The sequence below is a fragment of the Rissa tridactyla genome, chromosome 4 (assembly GCF_028500815.1).
Source record: "Rissa tridactyla isolate bRisTri1 chromosome 4, bRisTri1.patW.cur.20221130, whole genome shotgun sequence".
Lineage (NCBI taxonomy): Eukaryota > Metazoa > Chordata > Aves > Charadriiformes > Laridae > Rissa > Rissa tridactyla.
Window position 1 is genome coordinate 2,753,728 of NC_071469.1, and position 13,501 is coordinate 2,767,228.

At 48.6% G+C, this 13,501-nt stretch overlaps 1 protein-coding gene across 1 annotated transcript; it reads left to right on the forward strand.

Moving 5' to 3' along the window:
• Window positions 1–914: 914 nt before the first annotated feature.
• On the forward strand, window positions 915–12,544 carry LOC128909505 (acyl-CoA (8-3)-desaturase-like). Its single transcript, XM_054201247.1, has 12 exons — window positions 915–1,174; window positions 3,697–3,807; window positions 4,102–4,299; window positions 5,107–5,208; window positions 5,380–5,508; window positions 6,993–7,053; window positions 7,178–7,254; window positions 8,296–8,393; window positions 8,714–8,810; window positions 9,409–9,488; window positions 9,920–10,045; window positions 10,829–12,544. Exons 1-12 carry the CDS (start codon window positions 980–982, stop codon window positions 10,878–10,880), a joined length of 1,326 nt encoding a protein of 441 aa, XP_054057222.1. The 5' UTR covers window positions 915–979; the 3' UTR covers window positions 10,881–12,544.
• Window positions 12,545–13,501: the final 957 nt, after the last annotated feature.

Consider the following 13,501-nt stretch of genomic DNA (forward strand, 5'->3'; position numbering starts at 1 on the left):
TTACCTCCCCAGCGCAGGACTGGGCGTTTGCTGGTGCTGAGCTCTGTGATGTTGGATTCAAACTTGAAAAGGGCAGATTTAGCTTAGATATTGGGAAGAAATTCTTTGCTGTGAGGGGGGTGAGCCCCTGGCCCAGGTTGCCCAGAGAAGCTGTGGCTGCCCCATCCCTGGAGGGGTTCAAGGCCAGGTTGGACGGGGCTTGGAGCAACCTGGGCTGGTGGGAGGTGTCCCTGCCCAGGGCAGGGGGTGGCACTGGATGGGCTTTAAGGTCCCTTCCAACCCAAACTGTTCTGTGATTCCATGTCCTCATCAGCCTGCCCCCTCTTTCCTACCCTCCGGCACCCCAACTGCTGCCCCCAGTTTGATACCATCAGCAAATCTATATAAAGGTGCGTTTATCCCATTCCCCTGGTTGGAAGGTGAGGCATTTAAATAGCCCTGGCACCAGCGTCGATGCTTTGAGGAATGCATCTTGTAACCGGCTACTTTTTGAGGGAGACAAGATGATGAGGTCTATAGGGAGCCCTCAAATATGCCCGAAATAATTCCATCCTGTGCCTATGGCTGCACCAACGGGATGTCACGGCCTGTAACTTATCACGTCCGGAGATGCCAGGCAGCTGCCTGTTGCGGGGGCCCCGATTTTCCTCCTTTTCAGTGATTTCCATCACCAAACCGCAGCCCAGCCGCATCCCCGGGGAACGCCGCATCCCCGGGAGCGCGGCGGCCCCTCTGCCATCGCCTCCGGCCCCGCCGGGGGGGGGCGGGCACAAGGCGAGCGGGGCCCAATGGGCGTGGGGGAATCGAGAGGAGGCGTGGCTTGGGGGCACCGGGAGCCAATGGGAGGGCGGGGTTTCGAGAGGGAGGGTGGGGAAGGAGCGCAAAGGGTCCGGCGCCGGGGGCCGAGCGGGGCCGAACCGGGCCGAGCGGAGCCGAACGGAGCCGAACCGAGCCGAGCGGAGCCGAACCGAGCCCAGTCATGGAGGACCCCGAGCCGGGCCGGCCGCTGCGGCGCTTCACTTGGGAGGAGATCCGGGAGCGGAGCGGGCGGGGGTCGCCGCCGCAGGAGCGCTGGCTGGTGATCGAGAGGAAGGTGTACGACATCAGCCACTTCTGCCGCCGGCACCCGGGGGGGTCCCGGGTCATCAGCCACTACGCCGGGCAGGACGCCACGGTGAGCGGCGGCGGGGGGGTGTCGGTCCCCGGCGGTGGGAGGGGGATGCTCGGGGCAGGGACAGGCCTGTGTTCCCCCCCCACCGGTGCTGCAGGCAGCGCCAGGGGTCCCGGGGGACTGGTTTTCCGAGGTAATATTTCTGAAGGAGTAGCTAAAACGTGCGGAAATAGGGTGTCCGCAGCGGGGCGTAAATCTGGGGGGAAACCCAACGATTTTTGCACGCTTGCAGTAAGTAGGAGTGCTCCTGTTTTTATACATGTGTAGCCACAGAACAGAACTGAACAGAAACTCCGAGGTATTGGTAGCGACACCGGTTGCGCGCAGATACACATATTGTGAATAAGCACGAATAAGTATATGTAAGTATATATAAGCACGTGAATGAGTGCATTCAGCCTCCTCTAACTTTAAAAACCCAGCACGGTGTTTCCAAGCAATGGCACTAGTGCAGAACGTCGCTGAAAGACGCGTTTCAGTCTCCAAAGAAATATAATCATTCATGTCTGAATGCCAACGACGATCGCGAAGCGGAGCAAGTGATGTTTGAATTGGCAGCAGGGTGTGGGGTGATTTTGGCAGTGTACTTCCTTCTTTTATCTGCTTGTGCCTTTCACAAAAGAAAATGCATTTCTCCAAATATAGGTGTTTAGTCCCGAGGGCGCGTGTGGGGTGTTGAAGCTACCTGTAGGGTGGGCCAAGTTTCGTTGCAGTCTTGTCCCTGAGCAGAAAGGGTGGAAATTGGGATCTAGCGCTTTCCTTCACTTCCTCATATGCATGTAATGCAAAGCTGACGACAATAAGTGAATTTGCTCATACTTCACGAGGTCAAGGTGCGCACATGTGCATTTTCGAAGCCCCGCCGGCGTTGCGTGGTCAGAAGGGGGTCGGTCGCAGCGGCCGGCACATGGGGCTGAACACAGTTCGATGGTCGGATAGCTGCATTATTCAGGCATTATCACCCGCGTCGCTGCTGGCTGCGACCGAACTGCTGACCGCTCAGGAACCCGAGCCAAGTAAATTCCAACTTTTCTAATAGTTTTGTCCTGTAAATGGGAAGAATCAGGCTCCGCAAAAACAGGGGGGGAAAAAAAAAAAAAAAGAGTAAAGAACACTTTTAGTGCGGTGAATGCCACTGGAGTGCTCTGATTTCTAGGAGGCGAAATCAGCGGTCCCTTAACCTCCATTTAGGATTGCACTGCCTCCATGGAAAGGATTGGTCTAAACCTGTGGTACCATCCTCCTCTGATCTGCCCACATACTCCTCCCCATGTTTTTCCCCCTCTTCCAATGAGAAAATGCAAACGTACCCTCCCCTCTCCTCTTTCCCTCCTTTATTCCCGTAAGGCTGAGCAGGGAGGATGCTCCCTCTGAAGTACAATGGCCCCGAGCTGGCAACATCAGCTGTTTTTTTTTTTTTTAACCCCTTTCTTGACTAGAGATCTTTTAAAATGGCAATTTATTTTAAAAGCGTGCAACGATGTGCTAGTAATGGTAGCGCTGAACAGTGCGTAGTGCGGGAGGCTTCCACGCTGACGCACAGCGGGCAAATACTGTCTCAGACAAGGACAGGCATCCTTAGGCTGAGGGAGATCGTAAAGTATGTGTTAATTGGGACACCCGGGAGAGAAATATGCAAAAGGAGGTATATGGGAGATCTCCAGTAGGAAGTAGATGTCAAACTGCCATGTGTGCTCAGGGGCTTTGTAATCTAAATATAGTGATAGAATCTATAGTGATACCAATCATGAGTGATTTTTTTTTTCACCTGTCTGCCTGGTTTCCATGGAGATTGACATTACATTTAAATGAGAAAAGTAGCCGATTTCCCTAACAGGGATCTTTTGAAAGGTAAGGAGGGAAAAAAAGGCCTTTTCCGGGGGCTCTTCGGAAACATAGAGGGGAACCAGATAGGGAACAGGAGGCAGGGAGCAAGAAAACAAAGCTACTCTAGGAAGATGTGGCTTTGGGGATTGCCAAGGAAGCACGTTTGGAACAACCTGGGGCGTTTGAGAGGTTGGTGTGGGTCACCAGAAGCTGCCATCCCCTCTGTGTGTCCTCCTTGTCCCATTATTTTTCCCACTTCGGCTAGTTAACATCTCTCCCTTCTCCCTAGTCAGGCTTTAATTTTAGGATGTGGGGGCTGAGGAAAAATAAGGTGGAAGCTAAAGACAAAAGAGAGACAGAGTCGTTGAGGTGATGTATCTTGAGGTTCAACAGGATATGAAATTTTCAGATACAGAAGTAAGACGGGAGTGAGCCCATGTTTCTTGGTGACCTGTACTTAACAGCATCGAGACAGAAAACGATACAGAAAATTCAGTTCAAATGGCCATTTACGGTGTGAAAAAAGCAGTGAGATTTGTGACAGTAAAATCTGGTTCAGCCAGCTCCATTAGTTGGGTTGACTTGACTTGACTCAGCTTTCTGTGGAGTCCAGGAAATATGAAATCATGAAATATATTTATTTTGCTGCCACCTGAACAATCGTTTTTCTTCAGCCTGTTCTTGTATCTGTATTTCAGGATCCTTTCATAGCATTTCATCTCGACAAGACGCTCGTAAGAAAGTACATGAGCCCACTCTTGATTGGGGAACTGGCACCAGATCAGCCCAGCTTTGAGCCCAGCAAGAATGTAAGTATCTTAAAAACTTGATATTTGGGTTGAAATAGTGCTGTTTAAGGTCTCTTACTGGCAGCCAGAAGTCCCTGTACATAAAGTTATAGGATCTCCTGAAATCACTGTGTCGGTTTGAAGCTTCCCCTTGACTTCATGTCGTTATTCGTAGTCTTAGTGAAGATTTGTCTCCAGGAGACCCTCAGTTTTTCCCTATTGCCACAGTAGGCCCTTGAGAGAGGGGGAACTGAGCTCCTCTTTGGGTTCCTGAGGCATTTTCAGACCAGCAGATACTCTCGGATCTCCCCACAGAAAAAGCTGGTAGAAGATTTCCGTGAGCTCCGTGCAACCGTCGAGAAGATGGGGCTTCTCAACCCCAACCGCATCTTTTTCATCCTGTATCTCTGCCACATCTTGCTGTTGGATGTTGCAGCCTGGCTCACCATCTGGTATTTTGGAGCATCCACGGTGCCTTTCCTCTTCTCCGCAGTGCTTCTGGGCACTGTCCAGGTAAGCAGCTGGGCAAAAAGAAGCCCCAGAAACACCAAAATCCAGTCCTTTGAGACTTAGGTGCTCATTGCCCTAAGCACAGGAGCAATCTTATCTTTGTGGACTTCCCAAAATTCTGTTTCTCCCTGGATTCCACGGAAGGGGCAAAATTACAGCGTCACAACGCGCTTCTTTGGTAGAGCAGGTTTTGCCTTGCTTTTTCCTTCCCGTAGCCTGTCAAAGCTCTCCTTATTCCCAGCCTTCTTCGTACGATGAAAGCCATGCTACGCTTCTCGGGTCCCTTGTGCCAGAAGTCCAGGGCACTGTGCGGGGGCCAAGCCGCCGTGTTCCCATGGGAACTTCCAGTGAGTTAGAGGAGGGGGCAGAGCAGCTCTCAAAGCCCCAGCTATTCCTCCTGTGGCCAGATGATCCCCTTGGAATTACAAGTACTCGGAGGAGGCAGCAGCAAGCTGCTCCTTAAAGGAGACTTTGTTGCCGATTTCAGTGCAGTTTTGTAAGAGAAGAAATGCTGTTTCTCAGCTCCGTGACTTCTCTTTTTTCATTATTTTTTTTTTTTATTTTTTTTCCTTCCTCATGAAAACGACTGTCTGGGGCTAGAAGTCATTAGGCAAAGTCTGGACTGCGCTGCTTTGTAGCGAAAGAGAAGTGTTTGGATTGGGTCTCAGTAGGAAATGCTCTCGCTGTCCAGGGGTATGTTGCGAGGAGCGTGGGAGTGGGAGAAGAGAAAGCCCTTGTCAGAGGCAGAGCGTCCTGACTCCTCTTTTTCCCCCAGCAGCACTGTTGTGGTTTTGTGTTTTTTAATTCCAGGCACAGGCTGGCTGGCTCCAGCACGATTTTGGACACCTTTCCGTCTTTAGCAAGTCCAAATGGAACCACTGGGTGCACAAGTTCGTGATCGGCCATCTGAAGGTGGGCATTCAGCGCTGAGAGGGACTGCCAGAGCCTTGCCCGTGATGCTCTGCAGTCAAAACCAGTCTCAGTGTAAGAAGAGAGCAAATGCAAGGAGCTACTGGGGAGGGAGGACTGCGGGCAGAAGGTGCAACTTCGTTATGGCACTCTCTTCTCGCCCTCTTCCTGCAGGGAGCACCAGCCAGCTGGTGGAACCACCTCCACTTCCAACACCACGCTAAACCCAACTGCTTCCGAAAGGACCCTGACGTTAACATGCATCCCTTATTTTTCGCTTTGGGAAAAACGCTCTCTGTAGAGGTGAGACCTGGTGGAGGCTGGGAGGTCGCAGCATTACCATTCAAAATTGGAAAGCTGCAGAGGGCTCGGAGACTGGTGACCAGTTGGGTTGGTCAGTGAGTTGTCTCCGTAATCCAGGAATTTAGAGAAGGCGCAGCTTGGCATTAGTGGCCTTTGAAAGCAAGAAGGAAAAAGATCCTGGTGCATCACTAGCTTCCATATACTTAACATTGCAGCAGGTGTTTTAATGTTTTTTTGCCCAAATACAATCTTGCTGTGGGTTGAAATTTTCCAAATTTATTCTGAAGGTTTAAAACAACCCACCAAAGCTGCTTCTGTAGGATGGGAAGTACCTCCGGAAAATGCTTTGGGTTCTTGCTGTTTTATATAGTGCTGCTTTGCCTCCCAGTAGTCCCTAATATTCCTTAGTAGCACTTCAATACTTCTGAGATTTTTGTGTTCTTAAAATTTCAGAAGTTATTTTTGCTATGTTTTAAAATAAGAATGAGATATTTATCACAAGCTCATATTTCTCTGATGAGAGACTTGCAGCTGTATGAGGCTAAGATTGCAAGTAGTTCTCCTTACCAAGATCAGCTTTGACTAATTTTAGCGTTTTGGGAAATGAAGCAGCGGTTGGCAAGCAAGGACTAACTGGAACGTTTACAATTACTGATCAAAGAAGGTATTTCAGCGGTCTCAGTCTGACGGTGGGTGTCAGACCGCGTCCCATCTGGAGTCCAGACCTATTTCTGGTACAACTCTGAAGTTAATTGAACCGGCTTTAGCATTTGCCGGTCCTTTAGAAAAATAGTTACGTAAATTCATAGTGTCAGCTGGCTTAAATGCTCTGATTTGCATTGAAGTTAAGGGAGGGCTGGTATTTGGAATCGGTTTGGACATGTACCGGGATATAATGGAGTTCCTCAAGGAAGTCGGTGACGTGATCTGTTATGCCTATGCAGTGAACGCTGAAAAATTAGCAGTCTCAGAGGGAGGATAATCTATTCACCCTTGTTCCTGGGGACACGGTTTAATGTCTAGATGCTCATTCCTCTGCTTTGGAGATTAATTGCAAGTAGGCGGGGAGTTCTACACACTTTTATTAATAATACCATAGGTTTTCCTTTTTTTTTCTGAAGCTATATTGGCAGCAAACTGTTGCTCTCAGTGCCTCGTGTGGTTTTCGTTTTAAGTGGTGTTATGCGACGGTGCCCTCTGTAGGGAAAGAGCTTCCAGCGCACGTTGCTGTTGGTGGCGCAAGGCACTACCCAGCCTTTCGTGCATCCAAGGCAGGACGAAACCTTAGCTTAGCAGTCATAGGTGGAAGTTCCAGGGAAAGATGAAGCCAATGGCATGGTGGAAGCTGGCATGGCTTGATAGGACATCTCTTCCAAAGGTTAGGAGGTATCCAAGTAGGCATTTCTTCGAGAGCATAGGTAGGAGTGTATGCACAGATGTCTTTAGCTGTCTTCACGGCCTGAGGACTTTGCTTATTTTAACAGCTCGGTGCGCAAAAGAAGAAATTCATGCCTTATAACCACCAGCACAAGTACTTCTTCATCAGTGAGTAACCCTACCCTTTCGCAGTTCTATGGACGGCGTTCGCTCAACCCCTTCCTTTTCCAGTCCACTTTGCTGGGATAAAAGGGCACAGCTAATGTCTCTGCAATCTATTTCTCCACTCCAGTCGGTCCCCCAGCTCTGGTGCCTCTTTACTTCCAGTGGTACATATTCTACTTTGTGATACAGCGGAAACAGTGGGTGGTAAGTCAGCTCCGAGGTGCCAGTGGTGACTTCTCCTTGTTTTACGGATACGTTTCAGCGCAAGAAATTACTGGGGGGAACTCTGGGCTGTGTGTCTCAGTGCAAGGGGTGTGTGGGTATACGAGCTGGGAAACAGTGTCTCTGATGTTCTGCTTTAGTCCAGGGTGTGCGAGTGTCTGGAAGCATTCCTTCTTCTGCAGAGTTGGTGTTCGTGCAGCACTTGTCCTTCAGGTAGCATGAGAGTCTAGTTGAAGGTAGAAGTGGTCATTCTGGCCACTCTTTGTTCTCCCAAGCCAATACAATAAAAACCTACGGGCACGGAAAAAGAGGGAAAGTAGCAGAAATCGAGGGAGGTTGGAGGAGGATTCAGTGCACCCCCGTTTTGCAAAATGATGTATTAAAAATCAAATAGCTTTCAGGTAGCCTAAAACGGAGTCCTCACAGCTCAGTGTGAAGTGGAATAGGGGATGCGTAGTAGAATTTCAGAGTTGTTTGTCAGGGGATCGAGGAATAGCGTGGCTTTTAGAGACTTTAGAAAAAATGCAAAAAAAATATGTCCGTTCTCTGAGACGTGGGGCTCAGAGACAAGGCGTCTTGCTGTTTTGTTCTTGGCGGGGAGGTGGGACAGTCAGGAGAAAAGGAACGTGAGGGGAATCAGTGATTGCAAAAGATGTGAAGAGGAACAAAAAAGATGAGAGGGAGGTAAACCAGAGCTCTTTATTCTTTCAATTAGCTAGGTTTTTCGTTTTCTCACTGCTTGCTTTCTCTTTGGATCTGGAGGAAAACGCGATGCTTTACAGCAGGTCCTGTCTAGTGTTTGCCCTGTGCTGGGCTCATAAGACCGGGGTAATTCCCGAGCGCAGGAACGGCTGGGGAGTGGCTGTGTGTCAGATGGCTTTGCGATGGGGCTGGGGAGGAAAAATCCATCAGTAGAAGATATTACGGGAGGTTTTAAAGGGAGTACCGCATAGAGTGGATGGTAAATTTAGAAGCCAGTAATTCTTCCTCTTAATGAAGTTTTATCTGTTCCGTATACTACAGGATCTGGCCTGGATGCTGAGCTTCTACATCCGATTCTTTCTCACCTACTTACCCTTACTGGGGGTGAAGGGTGTCCTGGGCCTTCATCTGTTGGTCAGGTATCATTCCACTTATAACTCCTCCATTTTCTTTACCCAGTTTACATCGATCCTTCGTGTCTTTTCTTCAGTCTCCTGGTTATCTTTCTCATGGGCTCCCTGTTCTTCTGTCTCCGTATGGCTTTCAGCAAGAGCGCGGTTGTTGTCTGTCAGGCGTGTGTCTTTAGGGGGTGTGTGTAGGTCAGATCTGCTGATCAGATCTTTGAGGTTCATTTTTTTTCAAGCAACGACTGGCTTGTATGTGTGCAAGTGTTTTGTACTGACTTGTTACCGCATCAGTGCGAGATCAGTAATGGTTTTGCGTGTGTTTATATGCACAGGTTTATAGAGAGTAACTGGTTTGTCTGGATTACACAAATGAATCACATCCCGATGCACATCGATTATGATAAGAATGAGGACTGGTTCTCTACCCAGGTAAGACCTTCTTTCCAGAGACCTGTGGCTTTGAAGGTGAGATGTTACAGGTCTGGGTGCATAATGCCCAAGAGGGCTGATCGCAGAAGTGATGGGAACCGAGAGAGGAAAACGTAAGCGGCTTGTCCTCACCGTGTGAAGTGAGTGATTAGTGCAAAGAAAGAAGGTGGAGAAATGGGGTGGGGGCTTCAAATGCTGAGCACAGATGCCTCAAGGAAAATAATTAGAGATGCTACAATGCTCTCCAGATAGAGAGCTTTCCGTGCATGCAGGATGAAGATCTCTCTTGTGTGCTCTGCCTTGTTTTAGTTCTGAAGTCATTACGCAGTTTTTTTAAGTGAGGGAGGTGAAATTCGTGGCTCTTATGGCTTATCTTACTGGGGAATTCAACTCTGTTCTCCTAAATTATGTCCCAAACAATCGTGTGCCAAAGCATGGCCATCTCGTGTTGACTGGAGATAGCTCTTGGAGTTGCTGTATTCAGCCGGAAGGCACGTGGTGATTAGGAACTTGTACGTGGTTAGCATTGTGTTTGGCACACGGAAGAGAAGTGGTATTCCTAAAACAACACTTAACATGTTACCGTTTTTTCTCTCAGCTCCAGGCAACCTGTAATGTTCATCAGTCCTTATTCAATGACTGGTTTAGTGGACATCTGAACTTCCAAATCGAGCACCAGTGAGTTGAAGATTGGTGTGGGGATGTGAGGGAATTTCAAGGAGTGTTAGTTACTCTGGGTCTGAAGAGCCTACAAGGTCCCTGTGTTTCTATCAGCTAATGCAAGAACAAAACATAATGTGGGTAAATTTTACGCTCTTTATAATGGGGATGGAATGGGAACTCCAAGTGACGGGTCAGAAAATTTTTGGGGCACCGGTGAGCACCAACACCACTTCAGATATGAGTAGCATGGGGCAGGAGTGAGAATTACCAGCCTCCTGGTTAGTTCAGGTACCGACTGAATGGGCGTGAGAGGGACCACCACGGAGCACTAATGGCACAGGCACAAGGGGAGGTTGAGGCACTCCCAGGTTTAGGCACAGAAGAGGGGCAGGAATTTTGTGGGGTGGTGATAGATGCCGTTGAATCACCATATTCTTTTCCCACAGCCTTTTTCCTACAATGCCAAGACACAACTACTGGAAGGTGGCCCCTTTGGTGAAGTCCCTGTGTGCCAAACATGGTATTGAGTACCAGTGCAAGCCGTTGCTCACTGCCTTTGCGGACATAGTGCAGTACGTATCAACCCGCTGCCTTCCCTAAGTGAAAGGTTTTCCAATACTTCGGAGTGAACAAGCGAGGGACGTGGGAAGGGGAGGGATGGGACAGCCAGCCTGGATCGCAGAAGTTCTGTGAAGAGCTGCCGATAGTGTAGATGACTGTGAAAGGGATCGGAAAACTGTCCAGCCATGGCGCTGGTTTCAGAAGCAGCAGACAGGAGGTGTCAGTAGGAACAACCTGATGGAGAGCTCCATTTCTTCAGCTCTGAAGAATCAGAGGTCAGTAGGATGCCAGGTCTGGCACCTCCGTCTCTGAGTATGCTTCAGGGAAAGAGGTGTTTTCATAAAGATGAGTTTGAACTGTCATTCATTCTTTCTTTTTTCTTCCTTTCTTCCCCTCCTGGCCCCCCAAATATTTCTTATTCCATTGAACAGTCATGTGTCTCTCTTCTGCCACGCTTGCTCCTTTTGTTTTCATTCTAATTAAGCTGTTTGCTTTACCCTTCTGGTCTTTGTCTGATGTAGCCCCAGTGGTTTGGTGGTTCTTCATCTTTCCAAGGAGCTGTAGTCTACACTGCTTAGCCTCTGAAGATCCCTGAGCAACCTGATCTAGTTGAAGTTGTCCCTGCTCATTGCAGGAGGGTTGGACTGCATGGTCTTTCAAGGTCCCTTCCAACCCAAACCGCTCTATGATCTCCTTTGCTTACTATAGAGGAGAATTCTTCCTACAAGATTCTGTTCCCTGGACTTTTTATTTCCTTACCTTGTTTCTAAGGAAATGTGGTTCTCTCTTGGCAGCTCTTTGAAAGATTCGGGGGAGCTCTGGCTTGACGCCTACCTACATAAATAAGAAGCAGCGGATCCTTACAGAGGAATTCCCCACCCTTGTTGCCTCCTGTGGTGATCACCATGAAGACACTGCGCAGAGGAGAGCGAGCTGGCTAAGCCAGAGATGGGGAGGTGTCGCCGCTTAATTCCATTGATGAATGTGATTAATATGATTTTTTTAAAAGATATGCTTCTTGATTCTTCTTGTGCTTCTTTCATTCCTCTTCTCTGGTGCTGGGTTACAGGGAAAAGCTGAATGGAGGAGGTTGTGTTCCACCAAGCTGGAGGCAGCTGGGGGACTGGGAACAGGCTCCTTTCTGTCTGCCGCTGCTTCGTCGGCTGAGTATGTAGGAGGGAAGGCTCTTATCTAATGTAGGCTTTTGTGAGGTGGCTCTCGTGAATGTAGTAAGAAAGTTGAGACAGTATGAAATCGGAGAACAGGGGAGTTGTTAGTGAAATGTGGAAGCAATAAGGAATTGCGTAGGTACAGTGTTTTCAAAATACCTATATGTAGTTAACAATGGCAATAGAAGCGCCCAAACCAAGGGGCAGTGGGGAGCACTTGAGAGCCCAAACCCATTTGTGTGCGCGTGGGTGAGGCAGGGAAGGTGCAGGCAGCAGTTCTGTGGGAATAAGCGTGAGGGAAAAGATCTAATTAGAGCCCTAATTAAGGTAGAGAAACGAGTGGGGGGTATTCCTCAGGCATGTGGATGGGGGAGCTCGGCATGCCGTATGCTGTGGGAATGCTGCCCTCCGCGTCTCGTCTGTGGTGAAGCCTCTGGGTTATTTGCCTGTTGGTTACCTCCCATGGAGTCTCTGCAAGTGGTTTCCACGGTGCCCTACTTCTGGGTGTTACCGGACCCGTTACCGAAAGTCAGAAGGGACAGAAATACGGCACGTCTGTCCTGGGGATCCCTAGAAGGGTGACCAAGGAAGGAAAAGGTAATCTGTGGTCACCTGAAGCTTCACTCTTTTTGGACTGATTTATTAAGCGGAGAGAACTCATGACTTCTGGCCCGTGGAGCAGGAGGCGTTCCTGTCTGAGCTGCAGGCAAGTTTAAAGAAGTTGTGGAAGTGTTAGGGGCCGGGGTACTGCTTTAATGTATTGAGCTTTTCAATCGGCAGAAGTCAGGGGACTGCATACCCCTGGGCAGACATCAGCCAAGACACTGCTGGTCTCTCTCTGTTGGATCATGTGCCTTGAAAACACCCCCCACGAGGGCACGTCCTCTGTGATTTATTGGAATGGGAATTAGCCTTACTGCATTTCCTGGTGTCTGTTCATTTACTACCCCAACGTTACGGATGCCAAACGGAATATAGCATCCGGCGTAAGCACTAATGAAGATGGCTCCATCGCCCTGTTACCTCAGTGACAGGTGGCTTAGTCTCCAGAAGGGCTGGGTTGGTTTTGAGGAAGAGACGGTGCTTTTTCTCGTCGACATCCAAAAAGAGGGTAGCTTGTGGGGGAATGGAAGAAGTGCATCTTCCCAGGCCAAGGGTGGTGTTAAGCACAGAATGAAATTGTGATGGAAATAATAAAATAATCATTAAATCATCGATACCTATTGATAAAGACCATAAAGAAAACGGGCCTTAGTTGCTCTTCTGCCTTCTTTTTTCCTGCTTTTCTTTCGCTCTTACTATTACAACTGTTGATGGAGGAAAGTCTAATAATAAAATTCCTTGTCTTACCAATTACTGCTGTCCTCAGAGTAAAATATGTCTGTGCAAGACTCTGCACTCTCTAAAACCGGAGCCTGAGCTGCTCTGGTTGCTGGATACTCGTGTTCTAGCCATGGAGATGCTATAAAAGTGCGGGTACTTCCAACGTGTTTTGAAGGAAGATAGCTACACTTCAGCTCAGTTCATGAAGCTTTGAAGGTGCTCATCAGAGGGATTGTGGCCAACGAGGGAAGTAGAAGAAACACCGCGTGTAGGTCAAGTGGGCCTAAAGTGTTCAGCAATGTTGAAGTGCTCAGTGTTGCCCAGTAAGTGGCTTTTTTTTTTTTTTTTTGAATGCCTGGAGTCAGAACCTTCATCATCTGGAGGTTTAATTTTCAAAATTCAAATAAATTTGAGCTACCCCCTGGGTTAGGATGATCTAGGAGTTAACACTTTTTAAGAGAATAATGTGTCTAAGTTCCCCTTTAGTGCCTAAGACTTTGCGGACCCTTGTGTTTTCTCTGCCATAATAAAGAGGAAACATCCATGATACGATAAACCGATGGCCTGTCTAACCAGGAAAAATAACGTGTATGAACTGATTCACCGAAACGGGTCCCGAATCAAGCTAAGCAGATCTGCGCGTGCTGAGTTTGCTAGAGGTTCTGCAGGCGTATGACCGCTCGAGAGGAGAAACAAGCTGTATGACACGTCTTCGGGTTCTGTGGTTACTCCGGGCTGTTCATAGTCTGCAGTGGCAGGTTACTCTGAGACTTCTAATACTGACATTTTACAATAATATTCAAATGCAAGTCCAAAACCCCTTTCAGGTTCTTGGAACGTGTGCTGAAATACACCTTTTTGGAACACCACCGGCCCCAAATTTGCCGTTTAGTGGAAGTCCTTTGGCTTCAGAGTTCACCCTTAGAACATGGAACCTGAATGTTGTGAAGTAGCCACAGGGTGGCAGTCAGGCAT